Genomic DNA, 21,768 nt, shown 5'->3' on the forward strand with positions numbered 1-21,768 from the left:
ATTAGCAGAGAATTGAAAACAACCATTCAAGGCATATAAGCCATGTTTCTTAGTACCAATAAGAATTAGGTTATCATTTTTAAAGACATGCATAAAACTATTTTCATCTTTGTAAGAAAAACCTAATTCATTTAAGATACCAAGAGATATCTAGTTTTTTTTTAATCCAGGCACATATCTTACATCAGTAAGCATTCTAATCTTATTATCATGCATTTTCAACCCATGCCTTGCACACTGCAAGAATGGTTATTTCTCATATATACTGTATATGTTTCTCTATTACTAAAATTTTGAAACCATTCAATATTAGGACACATGTGAAATGAACATTCAGAGTCCATTATCCATTCATTAGCAATAGAGGAACTAGAAACAATAAGCACAAAACCCCCAAATTAATTTCTATTCAGAGCATTATTCCTTTTATCAAATTTTCCTTTAACAAACAGATTATTACCAAGATAAGTTTCTTAAAGGTATTTAACTCTAACTCTCTTGCCTTAATTCCAAAAATAGCAAGCTCTAAACTAGGCACAATTCCAATATATTGTAAAGTATGCTTAATAACATTATAATAATCAAACAAAGAATTTAACAATATCATAGCCTCACTGGTATCACTTAAAACTTGATCAGTACCTCTTAATAGTAAAGTAAGTCTAGTGAATTCATAAATGTTTTCATTCATAGACTTAAATGTATATTCATTTTAAAATTAAATAACATGCCCTAAGATAAACCAAATTAGGAGCAATTAACAGAATATAAGGAATCAAGTTTATTCCAAATATCAATAGGAGTATTCATACCATCAATCTTATGAATAACACTATCACCTAGGTGGAGAAATATGAGGTTGTAGGCTTCTTCTCTCACCTCATCAATCCTTGTTAACTGTTATGCTGTCCATTTTTTATCATTGGGCTCCAATGCAATAAGTTTCTAGCTTCCAAAATTGTTTTTCCCATCAAATGTTCTAATTTCAAATTGGGTTGATGTCATATTCTCCTTGCACAAAGGTACCCTAAAACTCTAGACACTGACAAAGATTCACACAGTAAAATACCCAACTGATAGAGGCTCACAATAAACCCTAGAGTATCAAATAGACTTAAGTAGCACAAAAACCCTTAGATTTGAACAACACAGACTCCGATTGAATCTAATCCTAAAACGTGAATACTAGAAAAATGGATTTGATACCACTGTTGGGACACTGTTGGGACGAGCAAAAGCTCAGACACCTTTAACACTTAGAACCCAAATAGAATCTGAAATGACTATTTAGAAAAATGAAAGCACAGATATACACAGACATAAACAGTAATAGAAATGAAAAGAAAATGAACACAACAAAATTTACTGTGGTTCACCCTCTAAATTAAGGCTATGTCCACATTGAGTTCCGACGAAAAAAACTCACTACACTAGTCGAGAAAAATGGTTTACACTCTCACTGTACAAACAATAATCATCACTGCACACTAACTGGTTTCCTAACAAAACTTGTCCAAAGATTATATACAAATCAGAAGCAACCTATGAAATCATAAAAGAAAATGAAAAGCATGTACAAACGAGAGAAAAACCCTAGAAGACAAAATGACCCGACTTAACCTCTTGCTTCTCTTTTCTTTCCTCGCACAAATCTCGAGGAATCAGTAAAAATAAATAGGCAGAAGCAACAATGGAGATATGATCTAAGAATGAGATCGACGACCTATAGAGCAATAAGCTAAACGATAAGATGGTACGAGAAGAATCAACGAGACATGAAACGAAAATGGGGGTTTTCGTTTGGCCCTCAGAGCTCATGGGCTCCAAAATGCCATCATTTTGGAGCAACCATCGAGCAATTGTCAAGTGGCCCTCCTCCATTTATTCGAATGACATCGTTTATGAAGATGAAACTTTTCCATATTTCAACAAATAACAATGATGATTCAGACATCCCTTAATAGATATTTGTTAATGCTGTTTAGATGTATTACATTAGATGGATTCGTATACAAATTAAAGTATATTCACATCCGCTTGTTGCATATTGTCATTATTACGAGAAAAAGACAGAATAATTTAGTTTTCCTTTTATAACAATAATTTAGTTCATGCGAGTACCAAAATTATTAGGAAATGACTAATGGAAAAACGTTACAGCTTTTTAGAAATGTGAAGACTTTTCAATATTTGTATTTCTTTTCATTGAACCGGAAAAAGAAGTGGTCCACGGTGGCTGTTTTAATTTTTTAAATAAATAAATTCATAGAAAATGCATAATTAATGATAATATATTATATAGTTACATACCTAAGAGGTGAGCAATGGCTGGAGATGAGCAAAGAAGAAGAAGAAAATGGAAGATCGATGGTCAGAGATGAACATAGAAGAAGAAGAAGAAGGGAAGATCGGAGAAGAAGAAGAACGATGGAAGAGCAAGAAGAAGGGAGTTTGGAGAAAAAGAAGAAACATTGAAGATTGGAGGTGAAGAAGAAGAGGGGAACGGCTGCAACGGCATCCAGCGGAGAAGCTCGGAAAAGGGAACATTTTGGGCTATTTATACTGTTCAAAATGGCAACATTTTGAGCAGCTGCCAACCCTGAAAGCGAACCAGTCAAACGGCGCCAGTTCGTCCAACAGTTCAACTACAGCTCAGTCGGTTTTTGAAGGGCACTTTTTTTTTTTTTTTTAATCCAAATCAAACCGGTTTCCCATCCAGCTCATGGTTCGACTGCCCTGTCTGTCAAGTTCAATTTTAAAAACACTGCTCTTTCTTTCAATTATGCAGAATGTGTCTCTAGTGCCATTGCCATTGTTAGGGAAGGAGCCATCATTTTTTCCTGTTCAACACAAGCTTGACAAGCCTTTGCCAACATGTTTTCCTTTTTTCTTCAATGAAGGCAACAAGCCTCTGTTTTCTCTCTCCCCCAGAGTTCTTTCCTTGTTCTTCAATGAAGGTGATATTAACCAAGTCTTTATTCTCTCTTTCCCCTTCAAAACCTAGTTAAATCTGACTCAATGCAAACTAACGAATAAGTTGTCCGAGCAAAAAAGTAAACTACATAGAATTGACAAGATGACATGCAAAACCCAATAAAAAAAGGGGGATTAGTTTAATTACATTTTTTAAAATAATTACGCTTTTTTTAGTAAATTTTTAACATCGACTTTATCTCTTGCAAAACACATTTGGGGGGGGGGGGGGGGGGGGGGGTGTAGGTTTTGAACATGAACCTCAAAGCAGGGCCAAATACAAGATGGCATGCAAAGATTTAATCTGAACAGCCCTTGTGATGTTCAATTTGATGAACTTCAATACCCAACATTACACCCCAAATACAAGGAAACAAATAAGTACTAGAATTGACCAGCAGATGATATGAAACTGTGCTGCCTGGCTCTTGGTTCCAAACGTTCTCTCACGGTCACCAAATAGCAAATAGGAGGAATTTTCTGTCACTTCCTCCCCCATGTTGGAAGTTGGAACCAGCAGGCATGATATGAAACTGCATTTGTGAACTCAACAAAACAAATTGTATAGATACTGTATGTGACAGTCACAAGATATAGTCCTCAAAACAATCAAATAATGGAAGAATTCAGGGTGTTCTTCCTAGCTAGATCTTCATGAGATCTTCAAAGATTTTCATGGCAGGGGCCGGCAATCCCAGAAGCACATTGATGTTTTTCCTGTCTTTGCCATGAGAAAGGAAGAGAATCACTTCCTTCTCAGGCAAGGCCACAGGGCCTGATAACAGAGGCTCTCCCCACCCAAAGTCGGTGGTGTGGAAGGAGAGCCGGGACCAGGTGGTGATCAGCAGAGTTGCAGTCAGTGAAGGCCTGGCTCTTGTTACTTCAAAGTAGTCGATCGCTGATCTCATGCAGCTGTCAGTGACCATTTTAACTGCCTCCTGAACTAGTCTTACCGCGAAGGGAAAGGGGTTGTCCATCAGCTCCCCTGCAGGGCACATAGAATTGGTCAACACTATGCCATTGCCAAAGTATCCTTCTGGCAGTGGTGGCTCAAATCTAGGCCGGCCATCAACTGCAAAGAGCAGCTTGGTTCGCTGGTCAGGTTTCAGCTTCAGGGCCTTGCTTCGGGCTCGCCAGACAAATGCAGAAAGAGCTTCAAATGTAGTGCACTTGTTTAGACTCCCGTCTTCCATTGCTCTAAGTTTGAGTTGTTCAAGTTTGTCAGGGCCAAAACAGAAGGATCTGTACAGCATTTCTTGTTTGTAGAGATCGGCAGTGTCTGATATATCTTCGATTTCAGCAAATTCGTGGTGGGGAAACTCGATCTCTGGGGGGTTTCGAGCCTTGAGAATGGTTCTGTCTAGAAATGGGGGGACTCGGAGGGGTAAGCCTCTGGCTGTTTCTCCCCATGAGTTCACAAATTCCATTGCACCGAGCCCATCGAACATGCAGTGGTTCATGCAGAGGCCGAGGACAAATCCTCCACATTTGAACTTTGTCACCTAGAAGACAAATTTATTACTTACATCATATTCCCTTCAGAGATGCTTTTACCAGGATTGAAGAACAGGAGCAAAGGCTTGTCTGATTCATTTTTTCCTTTGATTTCAATTTGAGTGGGGATATATATGACATGCCAAGCATAGTGTTTGAAAAACTATATTTGTAAAGCGGATGAGAACTCTTCATCTAATTGTAGAAATACAAAAGCTTGGAGACAGTTGAATTTTAGAATCAATTTCAACCTTTAGTGTCAAAGGAAAGGAATTAATCCTCTCTTTCTATTTTCACATCATTGTTTTATTCTTGCAGACTGATAATTCTTGACTCAAAACAATGAATACGGTATTGTTTTGAGTGATATTCTAAGACTGATGTAGAGAGTATCCATAGACGGAGATAATAAAGAATGAACATATGGTGGATTCAGAAAGGAAAGGGGAAGCTTAGATGACAAACCTGAGCCACCAGAGGGGGAATTTCAAGAATGTTTTTGGCACCAGGAATGTCATAAACCAGCTTGCCAAGAGTCACAGGATCAGGCTTGGTGTTGTCACCTATCTCTTCTATGGTACAATTGGCCTCTGCCTCGACGAAAACAGCTCCTTCCCCAGTGCAATCCACTGTAAGCTTCCCCTCGGGACTAATTGTCAGCCGCCCAGCAAGCGGGTAGTAGCGAACAAGGACTCTTGACAAGGCATCCCTGATGACTCTGGCAGCTTCCTCGTTGCCTTTCTGCTCAGATTTAAAGGAGTAAATGGTGCGAACCACGACTGCTATGTTCTGGTCAAGGTTGGAGAGGAAGTAGAGACCCTTCTCCGTCTGCTCTGCCGGAGGGACAAGCGCCGGCCGTCCCTGCTTCACCACAAGCTCAAATGTCTGGACACCACCATTCTCCATTGGAAAAACTAAAAAGTAGAAACTCCTTCCCCCTCCCAAGCCAAGCCTGAGACTCACTCTCAAAAAGAAATTAAAGAAAGAAGAAATAAGTTTGAGGAATGTGGGGGGGAGGGAATCAGTACGGGTTTGGTGAAGTGACTAAAAGTTACAAGGGAATAGTCTATTTCCAGCAAAGGGGAAGGAGAAGTTATATAGGAAGAGATGGGGTATGAGAATTGACAAAGTTACATGTTTTTGGTTAACAAAATTGAAGAAGCGGTCATGAAAGAGACAGGTACTGTTCATTCATTGGAACTCCATTTAACAAGCAAATTAAGGAGTTTCCAAGGGACGAGAGAGGAAGAGAGAGAAAGAGAGAGATTCCTTTGGAGACTTGGATTGGAGACAGTGGTTTCTGATTCAGCTGTTGTCATGTAGATGGCGGTAGGCTACTGGCCACGGTACCAAAACACTACCAGTCAGCAATGAGGGAGGAGAGAGACTGATGAGAGGGGTTTTCGGGTAGGTTTGGTTGGCATCCAAATCTTTGGTTGCTTCATCAACTCATTATACAATTTTTGAACGAAGCCCAGCTAGCTAGCTATCTTGCTTTGTCCCATTCTGCAAATTTTGAGGGTAAACTACCACTCTATTTAATTCAATTTGTTTGGTTTAGCCTTCCAAGCATATAAAGCTTGAGATTTTTTTCATTAATGGCCCCGTGTTTGGTCGGGCACAGTACCATTTTGGCAAGGCAGAGCTTAGCCCCCCGCCCTCGTTACTTGACTTGCACCACTGCCTCATTTACATTTCTAGATTACCCTCCCCCATTGCAAGGAAAGCCACAAGCTATGCATCTAATTCATAATGTTGAACAATCAAGAGTTTCTTACAAAATAATTCATCTCACTGACACCTACAACTAAGAAAATTTGTGTTTACAAGAATGCCATAGTTACGTCTCAACAACAGAGATGGCAAATGATTCCTATCACACCAAGAGGCTTAAAAATCTACGAGACAGAATAATCCCTTCACTGGATACCCAAATATAAAAATACTACCACGCGAACATCAGAGGCAACAAAATCAACTGCCAAACAGTCCTGCAGTACAGCTTCCAAAACTTTTTAAATGATGGATTTGATATTTCAAATAGAACAATTTAATTACCAGCAATAGAAGGTGAACTACTCCTTTACATCAACCAAAAAACTCAATATCAGCTCCAAAAAAAAAAAAGTTAAAAAAGATGCGACATTAAAAAATGCAAACTAAGTACAACTACAAGAAAGTTACAATGGAAGGGATACAAAAATAAAGAGCAAAGAAAAAACTATCATCTAACAAAGCACCTAGATGTTAATATCTATGGTACAGACAGACCTAGCGCGAGGGCTTAATTTGAAAGGTCAAGAGATTGAAGGCCTCCTATTTGCTCATGGAAGCTTTGTACATAGTTGTATCATGACAAGAAAATTTGCATTGCAACTACAAGGGTTTTGGAAAAGTCTAGTCTTCGTTATCACTGCCATCTTGTTTCTCAACGTCATCTCCGCTACCAGCTTCCTCTTCATCTTCATCATCAGACATGCTATTTATAACATCTGTAATTATTGCCTTCACCTCTGCTTTCCTGTGCATCAAATCCACTCCAAAGTGTGCGCCTAATAAAATCAATTCCAACAATTACAAGTTAGCAACAACAAATTGGTATATTAGTTTGCAACATAAAAAAGGCAAGAGCCTTACCAAGTTGCCTAAGAATATCAGATAAAGTAGCCTGTATAACAAGAAACCAGTAATTTAGTGAAATGACAGTGTAAAATATAAGCATCAGTCATTTAATTTATGAAAAACAATAAAGATTGACTTACTGTGTTGAAGTCCACTTGCTTCAGAATATCTGCAACAACCGCATGCATCTCTTCATTGGTGGGTTCAGGCTTAGCCTTCTTGCCAGATTTTCCTTTCCCTGTTCCAATAAAAATTTCAGAAACGGCTTATCAAGATAAAAGCCAAAAAGGTGGCACAACTATGAGTAAAGGAAATACAGAACCTTACCCAAATACAATGGTGTACCATACACATTCATGGTGATGAAAAAAGAGAAATTCTATTTGACAAGTGCCCAAGAGGCACAAAGAAGTACAAACATGGCTTAAAAGATATGTACTTGGCACAAGTATGAAATTCAAGTGTACCGAAATTTTGGACCCCCTTAAGCAATTAACCTTACCCAAACAATATAAAACATATTGAAGAAAATACTAATAAAAAATATTTTGGAACATATCCAAATTAATTAAAAATAACAAAAAACAAAAATTCCCTCCTATCTCCTGCCTATGCAAAAGTAGCAAAAGGACAGAAACTCCATTTACTAGTAAATATTTATTCAATAATGTCAAAATAAATAATTGAAACATCTAATTTGGCCAAGGGTCAAACAAATATCTCATGTCTTTGCTTTGCTATCCAGTCTATCAGAATATAAATAACATGTTAGTCAACCTTTGGTGACAACCAACAAAACAATTTATCGATTCAAGATGCTACATCTTCATTAAAATTGAATATCACAAACTCAAATACATGTGAACCACAAAGGCCAAATTTTCAAAAATAGGGATTGTGTTATAACTGTAAAGCAAGCAAAAAATTTGATGAAAACATTTAAATGCAGATTTCAGTGTCAAAATAATGCAGGAGTGCTATCAAAGAATAAAATGAAGGTGTGGACCTTGGTCTTTTGTTGATGCTTTTGGTGGAGACTTGCTAGGCGGTTTCTTGTTTTTTCCCTTCTCCACAGAAGGAGCACCTTGATCCTTGCTTTCCTTTTCAACCTTCTGCTTTTTACTTGCAGAGGCCTTGGACTTGGATCCCGAAGCAGAAGCTCCACCAGCATCACTTGCACTTTTCTTGGACACTGAACTGGTAGCTTTCTTAGTTGGTTTATTAGACGTTGTGATAGATTTCACAGGTGTGCTCTTCATAGCAGATTTAGATTTTTCACTAGATTTAGAACCCGAATCCTTCATATTCCTTTTGGAAGATTTTTTTTCAACAGGAACTTTCTCTTTTGGTTCATCTTCTTCTTCCTCTTCTTCAGACTTATCCTCCACCTGATCACTCTCTTCCTCTGGGGTTTTATCACCATTGCCATCATCCTGTGATTTATCCTTTGTGTCTGAAGGCTCAACCTCATCATCAGCTTCGTCTTCCTCAGCTTTTGAAGAGCGCTTACGCTTCTCACCAACTTGAGGAGATTTCTTCTGCTTGCAAATGTTAAGAGAACTAATTAAACAAAATCCAATGGAGAACATAGTATATTCTGTTTGCAGATCAAAGATAATCACAACAAATCAACGATCACAAAACATCCTAGTGAATGATAACACCATCATCCAAGTTGACCATGCTGGAGAACTGAAAATAAGAGGAAGGCAAAGTAAAAGAACAGAAAAATAGTGGCCTTCTATACAAGGAAAAGTTATTATTATCTTAAAAACACACGTAGGAAAAAAATCCATCAGAATATATAATACCTTCAGCTACTGCAAAAGAAATTCCATCTTTTGCTTCCAGAAGCAAGTTTTATCCATCAAAGCAAATGAATTCCAGGACCACAAAATAAAAGTAGCAAGAACTATTATTATAGGAGTGGAGATACTTTCAACCAAAACAGTAAATTGTATGGTTGGAGAATCCCCTCACGGTTCTGCACTAATTGATAAGAACCAAGTACTTCTCAACCTCAGATCAAGATACCAAATATTTTAATAGTGTACATATATTTTCACTATGAAGGTTTTAATATTTGAAGGCAAATCTTTTGGACTTCTAGATGCCTTCTAAATTTATAATCCATGAATGTCTTCTAGATGCCTTCTAAATTTATAAATATCCTTAGGAGTTCCTAGTTAATGAATGTGCCTTTTGGATGCCTTCTTAATTTATGAATGTTTATTCCAAGTTAATGCATGTGTCCTTTTGGTGGTGGTGGCCAAACCTATTGGGTTTCCAACTATTAATTTAAACTAACGCAATTAGTTTAAATCATTTACTTAATTTAAATCATCTTCCAAACATAATGTAATGTCCTTGAACAGAAGATTTTGAATCTGAATCACAGAAAAGTATTTTTTAAGGTTTTAAAAAAAAAAAAAAGTTGGACCTGCTATTTTGATGTCAAATTTCATCTGCTCATTTTTATACGTTTCATATATTTTCAATTTTCTGCTAAAGAAAATAAAAGCTAAGCATTGATTCTGATAATGTTTTCACTTTGTAAAAAATTCTGAAGTAGAAGCCTAAAACAATGTCTGAATTTGATAAGAAAAAATGTTTTGGATTTTATTAGATGATTAAGTATATGTAAAAAAGTACTTTATATTTAAAAAATACACATTACCAAATGTTGGGTTAACAAAAGACGTGCAATAGATCAGCCAGCAAAGGTTGGATTGGAGACATAACTAACAAATGGGCCCCATGGCTAGATTGATGAACAATTGGTATGTCAGTAAGAAAATAAATACAACAATATATCCAGCCTTTATCTCACTATGTGGGATTGGCTACATGAATTCTAGACTTCCATATATTTCTGTCTTTTATCATATCTTCATTTAGGCACATATACTTCATATCAAACTTTAATGTCTCTCCCAAAAGTCTTCTTGAGTTTGCTAAATATGATACTCGTTAAAGTACCATGTAAAATATACTAGCACAGCAATAGGGCAAGACAACTTGTAAAGCCAAATGGATGCCATAATTTTGTCATGATCCAAGGGTTTAGCCTAGGACTAGAATGACAATCGAAGGAGCTGATGGAATAGAATCAAGAACAGAATATTGGGAGGAAGAAATGGATAGAAATGGGGGGAAATTAGAGAGAATTGAGGGAGAATGGCAGAAGAACGAGGGAGAGAGATTAGAGAGAAATTGTAGAGAGAAATATTGGGATGTCAAATATCATTCAACATGTAAAACCCATCCATTTACAACAGCCTTATATAGGCATATTTGTCTCATAACAGCCTTGCACATGCAGCCATGTACACCTAACTAATTGCTAAAATATCCAAAACAAACTATTCTACCCTATTACAATAATACCCTTTATTGCTCATAGGGTCATGACAATTCCCCCCTCCTTAAGAGAGTTCTTGTCCCCAAGAACTTGCAACAAATAGCCATGGCTCTTCATCTAATTCCAGCCTTTTCCATCTGGTTCATCCTTCTTTTCTTCTTCCTCCTTCTAGGTCTCTTTCTCTTCATTTTTAGGTTCTCAATTGAAACAAAAATGATAATCATTGCAGACAAGGCTGCATCTTCCTCCAAAAAGTAACATACTATTTCCCTTGGGTTTGTAATAGCTACCAAATTAAGGTTGCTAGTACTCATAGTCTGGAGATCCAATATAATGCCAAAACCTGTCAAAGTGTCCACATCAAATGCCTTCAATGAATTTAGCCGCTCCTTGTCGCAGGTAGCAGCTGAAATCTGCAACCCTACAGCCTTCAAATGTCGATCATTCTGAAACTCTAACTGACCAGCTACCACATATCTTCCCCTCTTCTTATCATCTCCAAAATTGGCAGCAATATGGTGGCATTGTTTAGGATCAGCAAGTCTTCCTTCTGCTAGGGCTGTCTCTCTCTTATCGTTTAATAAAAATCCCTCCACGTTATCTAATCCTTTAGCCTTCAATTGTTGTTGCTCCTCAACCTCAAAATTTACAGCAACATTGTGGCACATTTTAGGATCAGTTCTACACACTTTCACAACATTGGAAGATATTTCAGCTACAAGTAGGCCATCTTCATAGCAGTTCTACTTCTGGTTCCGTCTTTCCTTCACTTCTGATTCATGCTCCAACTCTTCCATAAAATGATCAATGCTCCTTGCTTCCTTGTTTGCTCTTTCTTTCAGCTTCTCCTTCTGCTGCTCCAATCCAAGGAATTCCTCCTTGTTAAAGCTTCCATGATAATCATCAAAATATTCCACCGGAAAGTTGTAATGATACTTCTTAATAAGTATCATCACAAATTCTTGCAGCTTCTCGCGGAACATTCGACCGAATTCCTTGCACTCTTCATGAATCCCATTGCTTGTTCCTTTGTCCTTGTTGCTGCCAACTGAAAATGCAGCCTCCTTTGGCTGCCATTGAGGCTCCATTCCAGCTGAAAAGGAAACTTTCTCCTGCTGCAATTGAGACTCCATTGGACTCCTTTGTGTGCCACTTGCCAAGGCTTCACGAGCAGGACATTCCATTGAAAATGCAGCATCCTTCGGCTGCAATTGAAACCCCATTTCAACTGAAAATGAAGGATTTTTCTGCTGCAATTGAGGCTCCCATGCTCTCCTACATGCATTGCTCCCCTTAGCTGATTTTTCACAATCAGCATACTTTGAAGACCAAGGAGTTATATACATACTGCTCTTCTTCAAACAAATTATCCCAAAATTCAAGCCAAAATTAACCTTTGTTTTCCTTACTAGCAGCCTAGGATTTGATTGGAACTACTGCCAAAAAGAGCGCTGGAATTCACAGCCAAGAATCACCCCTCCAAATTCGCCTTCCACAATCCACTCCCAGCTGCTCCAAATCTCAAGTTTCTGCTATGCAAATACTTCCGGAACTTGATTGAATCAGTTCGGCCTCCCCTTCTTGATCGACCACAGCAACTCGGAAAAAAACAACAGCAGTTCACCCTATTGTTCCACTTTTAATAGTCACTATGTTTCACCTTCACATTCGACAACCTAATCTGGAAGTGATTCACGCTTCCATCTTCACATTCGCTCTATTTCCAATCCAATACCTGCTGCGCCACTCTGATTTGACTTAAGATTCAGCGTCGAATTTAATTCCAGAGCCGAAATGCTTGCTCAACTTCGCCTCCTTGTTCAATCGACGCTACTCCGGCTCGTCGAAAATTGTTGCTATCTATTTCAACAGCCGAATTTCCACTTCGAAGTAACCACCTGCTTCCCTCTCAAGATTCGAATAGGAGAACCCAGATTCATAGGCGACAATCGCCTCACGTTAGCCGCCCAGGGAAGTCGCCAACCCAATCACCGTCCCCTACTGGCCGCGACTCCTATTTCCACACCTAACCCAATCTCTATCACCTTCCAATTTCAAGTCCGATAGTGCCTTCCTTGCACCGGTCGCCACCCAATAACCTTCCAATTCAGAATCGCCCAACGGAATCCGTTTGAACTGGCTGCAACAGCCTTCCTCACCCCTGTCGTCAACTCCAGCAAAGCTCCTGCAATCTGTCTTCCACTTCAGTCGCACGCGCCTAGGCCAATTTCGCCTTCACCCGCCTTCCTCAATCAGTCTCCTCCTCCACTCAATCAATTGATGCTTGCGAACAGTGAGACGTTCACCTCATCTGCCCAAACTGTTCGATTCACCAAAAGGCTGCCTCGGCTGATGACAACAATTGATACAACCACAACACCAAATCCTTCCTCTATTTCGATCGTTAATCTCTGCCCGCAATGGGTACGACCGCAACACCACGCCCGCTCTAATTTGCGATCACTTCTGATTCCAAAATCACCAGACTCGCTGCTAGTTTAGATCGCGACACCCACTGCAAAATAGCAATCACTTTGGAAATGGTCGCGACACCTTCCTTGAGTGATTGTGCTGCAACCAACAAGATTCTAAAGAATTGAGAATTCGATGGTTGCAGTAGCTTACGACTTGGCTTCCAAATACATTGAAGCTGCGTTCCCTTCCACTTCGAGCAAGACTCACTGAAATTCGTGGCCAAGCGTCAATGGTCGACTTCGTCTTCAAGACTCGAACACACTTTCGGAATTCTCAAGCCGAGAGCCACTCCTCTGTCGGACTCACAGGAAGCTGAATTCGCCTATCACACCGTAACCAAGGAAACTCGTTGGAGTCCTTGTATTCACTGGAATCACTTAACAAAGAGAACCGCCGAGGAACAGTGGCTCTGATACCAATTTGTCATGATCCAAGGGTTTAACCTAGGACTAGAATGACAATCGAAAGAGCTGATGGAATAGAATCAAGGACAGAATATTGGGAGGAAGAAATGGATAGAAATGGGGGGAAATTAGAGAGAATTGAGGGAGAATGGCAGAAGAACGAGGGAGAGAGATTAGAGAGAAATTGTAGAGAGAAATATTGGGATTTCAAATATCATTCAACATGTAAAACCCATCCATTTACAACAGCCTTATATAGACATATTTGTCTCATAACAACCTTGCACATGCAGCCATGTACACCTAATTAATTGCTAAAATATCCAAAACAAACTATTCTACCCTATTACAATAATACCCTTTATTGCTCATAGGGTCATGACAAATTTGTTGAGCATAAAAATCAACTTTTATCGAACAACATACTAGCTAAAGTACATGAAAACTACCAAGAAAAACAAATACCATACAAGAATATAACAACAATTACAGCTTAAATCCTACCTAAATCATAGACCTCCAACCATCTCTATCCATAGACAATACTTGTATACAGAAATTATATCCGATATCATGTTGAGAAGTTCCCCACCAAGTTTTCACTAGTCTTTTTCCCCTTTTTAGCTACAAACTTCCTCCAATTTATTCAATTGGTTCACAAATGTGTCTATCAAGCTTCATTCCACATGTCCAAACCATCCTAATAACATCACCAACATCTTATCTTTAGTAGACACCACCCCAACCTTATTACATGGTATTTTCTTTTCTTGTATAGCTGCACATTTATTGTAACATCTGCCTTTAAGTTACATTAAAATTTGCGAGCTAGTATTTACCTACCAAACAGTCAACAGAACAACAAAAATAGTCCTAAAGTTGTTCTAAAAAAAAATCTCCTTTTGTTTTAAAGAGAATTTAAAATTACATAATAATCCTACCCAAAAATAACAACAGATCAGCTCACTATTGTAAACTATTGTTAATTTTTGGTAGAACTATTGAGAATTTTGTAAGTTTGTGAGAGTTTTGTGTAGCATTCCCTATTCGATATACCACCAGCATAATTTAAAAACCTTTAAATTCTAATGTGTTTTTTCTTTAATCAAATTTATTATTCACCTTCAATTGTTCCATCCACCAAAAGAATATCACTTGCAAATAGCATACACCAAAACACTTCTCTTAGATAAACTTTGTGAGTAACAAAGAAATATAGGCTCAATACAGATCCTTAATTTACGCCAATTATAATTAGGAAAGCCTTAGTCTCCTCCCCAAGCCTTAAGACACATTTCTACTTGATGATACCTGTCATTAATAATATATATATATATATAAACAATCCAAACTTCTTTCTTTTCTAGCACCCTCTACAAAGTCTCTTTTTTTCCCTAACCATTCATAAGGGCATACTAACTATTATAAGCCTTTTTTTTCCAAGCTTATAAATGGAAAAATATATCGAGCATTTTAAATCATAGTAAGATTCTTTTAAAGTTATAAAAAATTATAAAACAACCATTGTTGTGTCATTTGTATTAGATTAGATTAAATGTAAACATGTATCTTTGTATTGCTGCATAATTCTTTTCTGCATTATCATTAGATTAAAATTCTCTTCTAGAAGGTTTGTTTCTAGAAGGGGGCAATTGTCTCTTAGATTAGTTAAATCAGTTAGGCAGTTGGTCAATTAGTTAGTTTTTTTTATTTCTTGCTTGTTATCCGCACCCTTATTGCCTATAAATAGGGGCCGTGGGAAAGGAGTTTGAGCGAGAGGTTTTAGCGCGCCTGTATGTGTTAAGTATAACTTCCGGTTTTCTGTCTTGATTTCGGGATTGAGTGCGAGAGATAGGGAGTGGCTGGTTTGTAGCTTGTATTCCCTATCATCCTTATAGCTTTTAGTGTATATGGGCGGGAGGGGATTCAGTTCTCGTTGTAATCATCCCTTGGATGTTTCAAGATAGTGGATTATATTGGTGCCAAGCAGTCTGGATGTAGGTCTTGGATTTCAAGACCGAACCAAGATAAATCTTTTGAGTGTTTCTTGCTGTGTGTGTTTCTGTTTGTGTTAAATCTTTGTGTGTTTCTTCTATCAGTGTGTTCTTGGGTTTGATAGTGAGCTAGTTGAGTTGAGAAAACAGATAAAGAGCTGTGAGTTACTCTAACAACCATAAAACCAACTTTGTTGTCTATTACAAAATATTAGGTAACAAACACCAGCATGTACAAAATATAAATGTGACAAAGATGAGAATGTTACAATGTATGTACAGTCATGCAAAAAGGGTAAAATTAGGAATACAATTATTCATAATAAGGTCAAAGTGGCTCCTCATGATCATGTTAGAAAAAGACCAATAAATGTCCTGAAAAGAGTGAATGAAATGGAACAAGTTTTTAACAAAAGACAAAGAAAGAATTTAAAAAATAAAAAAAAGGACTAATAAGAGATTCTTAGATATAATGAGTTACAAAAGCATTGTAGGAGATAAAGCTATGGATAGAAATACTTGACAAGCTAAGATCCATGTAATCAATCCCACATAATAGGGTTAAAACTTGACATGTTAAATTACTATATTAGATAAAACAAATCCTAAAAGAGTTGTGCTTGTTTCAGAAGTTCAAATACACCAATAAATATGAAAAAACATTACAACCAAAACGTATACTTATGAAAATTGAATAGAAGTTAAATATTTAAAAATGCCTAAGCATACTCTTTCCCTCATTCTTCTTTTTCTTCCCCTTATCTATTCTTTCATTCAACACTTAACATGTTTGCAAATCATCTCCAATTCTTTTTCATGTTATCTTCTTACTCTTCTCTTTTTAGATTTCACATTTTCTTATTTTCAATTATCGACAATTTCAAGCATGTACTATATCAATTGATTTTACAGCCTTGGGCCAACCCTGCCAGCTATGACCATTTGATTCCATGCTTTCAAAGCAAATTTCATAAGAAGTTGTTGTTTACAATGTAACCTAGACAGCTATTGTCAAAACCTATTATCAGTTATTGGTCTTAACATCCAACACTAAGTCTATTAAAAGAAATCTGTTGTCTCTGCCCCAAGTAGTTTGGCCCATAATTGTCAACATTTATTTAACTCTAAAAAAGATTTCGCAATAAAAAAATTGAAAATTAAGATTCTAATATTTTAGAATTTATAATTCTAGTTATATTCAAATTTGATTCATCTAGGAACCTTTTTTTATTTTGACTTAATAAAAATATTTTTTAATTTTATTAAACTCGATAGATTAATTAATAAAATTAAATGATATCAAGTGCTACAGTAGATATGATTGTCTTAAAAGATTCTTTTTGTTTTAGAAGTTTTACAACACATATAAATATGGTTAATTGATATAATACAAAATTATGATTTTTAAGAATGAATCAAAACTGAGCATTCTGAAAAGCTTGAGCTCTTCCTCCAGATCACTTCTATTCTGGATTGTCTCTGCTAATTCATTCCCTTTCTTTTGGTGTTACTGCTACATTATTATTCTCCACCCTCATCTCTTTGCAATTTTCTCCAATTTCCTACACATTTCCCATCACAATATGCTTCTTGGATCCTGTGTTGATTATAGACAGTACACATATGCAAAGGCCATAGGCTACCATCATCCATAGTTGTCAGTGGCATGCCTGAAGCACCTTGTGAGGCACACAGAGGCAAAGCTCTGTGCACCTCATCACCACTGAGGCATAGAGCCATGCTTGAGGCACTGCCTCTGTGCATGAGGGGCACGTCTCATGCAAGGCACAAGGCTCAAGACATACAAGGCATATTCCTTGTATATATGTGTTAAAACTTATTTCTTGTTGATTTGATTACATATTCTTGTATATTGGTGAGAAGCAACCCTAACAGCGTAAGCTGAAGTTCTGCCAAATCTCCCACTTGCTAGAGAACTACTCATGTCTGCATTCTGCTATATTTTTGTTTCTTTCTTCTAATTTCTTGTGCAATTTATCAGAAACTAATTATATGCTGTAATTGGTTTTCGCTGTGTTCTACTCTATTTTTTTTTTTCTTTTTTCTAATTTATGTTGCAATTTGAGAGAAACTAATTGCTAAGAAATAAATGTTTTCATTGTGTGATCTACTGATTTTTTTTCTCTCTTCTAATTGCAAAAGAAATTAGAAGAAACTAATTGTTTTCCTATAATTGTTTTTTGCAGTATGTTTTGCTATAACTTTTTCTTCCTCTAATCTCTTTTTGCAATTAGAAGAAACTACTTGCAAAAGAAACTTCTTCTTCTTTTTTTTGGCAATAATATTAGATGTTATTAGAGGGTTTGTTAGTTGTCATTTATGATTTTATGAATTTGCACCTATCTCCTTATAAATATTGAAAAGAATAGTGTACAAGTATTTTATAAGCATTTTGAATAAATGTGCACCTCAGTATGCCTTGCACCTTTGACAACTATGCCAGCATCAATGAGTCTCTTTTAATCAAAGAGATATTGACCACATAAAATCAACCTCTCACCAAAGATGTGGGGGAAGGAAGGGAGGGGTAAAAGAGATAAAAGTATACAAAGACATAACTAAGCAGAACCAAACTGTTCTGGAAATCTCAAAGCAAGGGCATACCAACTGAAAACCAAACAGTCTAATGGTGTGGCTCCAAAACCAGTCTAGTTATTGCAAAAACAGTATGAACGTTTATGGAACATGATGTAACCATTTTCAATTTAATAAGTTCAGAGAATTGGGTATTAGTTAATCCAACCTTTTCCCACCAAATAACAACAGGCTCCTCAAGGCCCAAAAGGCTGCATGCATGGTCTATTAGCATTATAGCAGCAAAACACAGCTCTACAATGTGCTTTTTGGAGCATAACAATTTATATAAGACGGAAAGCTTTCAAAGTTTTTAGCATAAAAGGTTGCATTTCCAAGCAAACCATAGTTAAATGGGAAACGAATGCATATTTAACAGTATACCATTTATAGCTGTTACCAATGCAGGGACAAGCAAGAACTCATACAAACACAATATCAACTTCCTACAAGTTGAACTTTATCTGCATCTCTATGACCAGTTCCCCATATCCAGGGATTAAAAATACTGACAAAACTAACCTTGCTCCGGGCTCCTGATGCCTCTCCAGAACTTGCTTTTCTGCTTGGTGTAGTCTTTGTCTTCCGTTTTCTACCTTTCTGGAATATAACAAAGTTTAGCAATAACAAAGATCACGAAAACTGAGTAAAAACTTTAAAGCAACAGATACAAGGTCAAGGACAAGAACCACCTCCCCCCCCCAAAAAAAAGGGGGGGGGGGGGGGGGGGAGAAGGAAACAAAAACGAAAAAAAACAGGAGATATAAAAAGAACAAGAAGAAAAAAACAAGTTAAAAAAATGCTAACCTGTTCTTTATCAGCAAGCAAATTATCTGTGGTAGGATATGGAGATTCCAAAAACTCCAACAATTTTGCTAAAAGTTCCTCCTGAAAGCATAATTCACACAGGGAATAACTGATCAATTAAATATACTCTGCATGAACCATGAGACTGACCGGTCATGAATGCATACCTTCTTTATATTTGCCTTATTAATAGGAACATTCAGAACATCACAGAAATCCAATAATTTCTCCTTAATACATTTATCAAGCTTCTCCTTAATCTTTGCTCTCTGTTTTTCCTGCAAGATAGATATAAGAAAAAAACAATGACAATAGTAACAAAATATAGAGTTTGGGTAACATTAACAGTACACACATCATATAAACTACAAAACAAATAAGAATACCTTAAAATTATCAAATAAATACCTCATTTTCCACCCACACATAGCCAGAAAACTGTCCTATGTTTTTCTTCAAATTATGTGACTGTCAACCAAAAAACAAACTTTCAACATATTGCAAGACAATCAAAGGTTGCTAGTACATTCAAAATAATGCAATGATTGGGCAAAAAAGACAGATATACCAGAATTATTAAAAAACACAACCAAATCAAATAAATTAAATCTTATGGGCTGAATTATGAAAAGCATCAACAGAAAGGGGGGAAAAAAAAAACCCACCTTTGCTTTCTTCCCAAAAAGAATTGTGTGAAGTGTCTGCAGGTTGTCATCAGGTTTTCTTTTGGATAACTTGAAAGCCACTGGAAGAGTTTACAAGATCAGAGAGAGTTCAAGAAAGTCCAGGAGAAAGTTGAAGAAAAATAACAAGCAACATACAACAATAATGTCAAACACAGCTATATATGTTCGCCTGAATTAGGTTCCCTTTGTTAAAAATCGTATGAAGATTATGCTGTTTGGAATTAGTCATTGTTAAGAAAATGGATAGTCGCTCCAACCCTTCCATTGTTTTCTTTACTTTGAGGACCAGACTAATCAAAAACAAATGGACAGGCCAAATTACTCAATTCAAGCAATCTCCCATGTTTTTATGTTGCTGAATCTTATAGGCAAACTTAGAACTTTGAACATCTAACATGCCTATATAACATCCATATGCAAAAAACCTTCTAAATCTAACAAATCCAGAACTGCAACATTAAAAACTAAAAACTACAGGCAGCACCACCAACATAACTCAAGCATCCGTTCATCTAGTAAGCTGAGAAATCAGCTCTTTTAAAATACAACACTGAATGAATTTGAAATTGATGAGAACGACTACAATTAGTCAATCAGTCACTAGATTAAAACTAATAAAAACCAACAAATAATCATGCATGTCATCCATTTTATGTTGATTAAAATCATTGTTAGCATGGGCCCAAACAGCTTTACAAATCAAAAATTTGTAACTTCCTAGATCACAATTTAAAAAACAAGGCATCAGAGGACAGTCGCTGCATACCATTTGGAATATCCTTAAGCTTCGTTCCTCGTCCCTGCATGTTCACAGAGCCTGATATAAGAATTCACGGCTACTTACCCCAAAAAAAAAAAAAAAAGCACTGTAACAGAAAAAAGAAAGTGAAAACAAAAGAACTAAAAACGTGTTACAGTAAAACCAATATAATAGTGTATATACCCTCTCAATTGACAACCCTTTGTTTGCGATTTTGCCCGAAGAGGGCTCAGAGTAGCGCTCTACCGTCTTCCTCTCCCTGATCGGCCTCTCGCTCGGAGTAACAGGCTCCTTGGAGCCCGGCTCGCCCTCAGGCTTCTTCCTACCTCCCTCCCCTTTCTTCCGACTCCTCCTGGACTTCTTCCTTCCCTCCTCTGCTACCTCCTTACTCTCTTCGCCTTTCTCCTCTCCTTCCTCCTTGGCCTCTTCTTCGCTTTTCTCCTCCTCCTCCTCCCGCCCCTCCTCCTCCTCCTCCTCCCCCCCCTTCTCCTCCGCCACTTCCGCGTCGCCTCCTTTCTCGCCTTCCGCCTTCTTGTCCGACATCTCCTGATTATCGCCTTCTTCCTTCATTTCCGCATCTCCCCCTTCCTTGCCCTCTGCCTTCTCCTCTTGTTTCACCTCCTCCCCTTTTTCTTCCCCACTAGCCATCTCCTCTTGTTTCGTGTCGCCTAGGGTTTCCGACGCCATCAAAATCAAACCTCGGACACGCAGAGACGCCTCCGCAATAAACAGAGAGACAGACTGAGTGAAACCCTAGGGATCAACGACAGCTGTCGAAAGAGAAATTGAGAGCATAGACTTCAGAGATAGAGAGCTGAGCTGCGGCTGGGAGACAGAGAGAAGAAAAGGAAAAGCAAGCGGTGGGTTTTGGTTTGGGGGAAGGGTTGAGGTTTTGGGAGTGGAAATTTCAATTGTGGGGGAAATTGGGGGCGGGCTGATTTGGTCTTGATGGGGTTTCAAAATTTCGTGCCCAAATTCTTAGCGGCAACTCAAAAACACGCTCAATTCAGCCACTGCCTGCCCCTCCTAGTGCTGCCGCTGCTTCTATTCTACTTCCACCTCGCTTTAATTACTAATAATTACTGCATTTTCTCTCGCTTGTCTCCGCCTAATTGCCTCTCAGTCTCACAACATGCCCATAAGCTTCTCAGAGATTGGCTGTTTACACAACCCCACACTCCCCTAGTGGTCATGTTAGAATGTTCCTCTCGCTGTTCATATTTAATTACATATATATTGAGCCATCTCTATCATTCGGATTTGGATTTTTTTTTTTTTTTTTTTTGTGAATGGGTACATATTTAATGTTCATGTACTTGTTTAGTTTACATAATTTATAAGTTATTATCCATAGTTGTTAAATTTTTTATACACGCTCAGGAGGAACCCTAACCATAAGGCAAGTTCAAAGCTGAAACCAAACCATCAATTGAAAATGATTTAAATAATTGTTCAATGTAAACTATTTTTTCATATCCCTAAAAGATAGAGAAAGACAAAGAATTTATCGACCTCAAGCAAATAGGAAAGATGGCAATAGTTTAATGTGATACTAAGTTCACAAAACTGATCAAGTGCATGACTATACATGAGACTA

The 21,768-nt window shown here is 37.5% G+C and overlaps 2 protein-coding genes across 2 annotated transcripts; both read right to left on the reverse strand.

Annotated features, from left to right (window-relative positions):
• Positions 1–3,337: 3,337 nt before the first annotated feature.
• LOC127793844 (omega-hydroxypalmitate O-feruloyl transferase) lies at positions 3,338–5,548 on the reverse strand. Its single transcript, XM_052324592.1, has 2 exons — positions 4,933–5,548; positions 3,338–4,475 (listed from the first exon to the last, which is right to left on the reverse strand). Exons 1-2 carry the CDS (start codon positions 5,371–5,373, stop codon positions 3,618–3,620), a joined length of 1,299 nt encoding a protein of 432 aa, XP_052180552.1. The 5' UTR covers positions 5,374–5,548; the 3' UTR covers positions 3,338–3,617.
• A 1,047-nt stretch (positions 5,549–6,595) lies between these two features.
• Positions 6,596–21,326, reverse strand: LOC127795393 (DEK domain-containing chromatin-associated protein 1). Its single transcript, XM_052327042.1, has 11 exons — positions 20,355–21,326; positions 20,178–20,211; positions 19,391–19,470; positions 19,134–19,193; positions 18,893–19,003; positions 18,726–18,806; positions 18,441–18,518; positions 8,096–8,627; positions 7,230–7,327; positions 7,105–7,135; positions 6,596–7,019 (listed from the first exon to the last, which is right to left on the reverse strand). Exons 1-11 carry the CDS (start codon positions 20,856–20,858, stop codon positions 6,865–6,867), a joined length of 1,764 nt encoding a protein of 587 aa, XP_052183002.1. The 5' UTR covers positions 20,859–21,326; the 3' UTR covers positions 6,596–6,864.
• Between the last annotated feature and the right edge of the window lie 442 nt (positions 21,327–21,768).

Source organism: Diospyros lotus, chromosome 2 (assembly GCF_014633365.1).
Source record: "Diospyros lotus cultivar Yz01 chromosome 2, ASM1463336v1, whole genome shotgun sequence".
Taxonomy (NCBI): Eukaryota; Viridiplantae; Streptophyta; class Magnoliopsida; order Ericales; family Ebenaceae; genus Diospyros; species Diospyros lotus.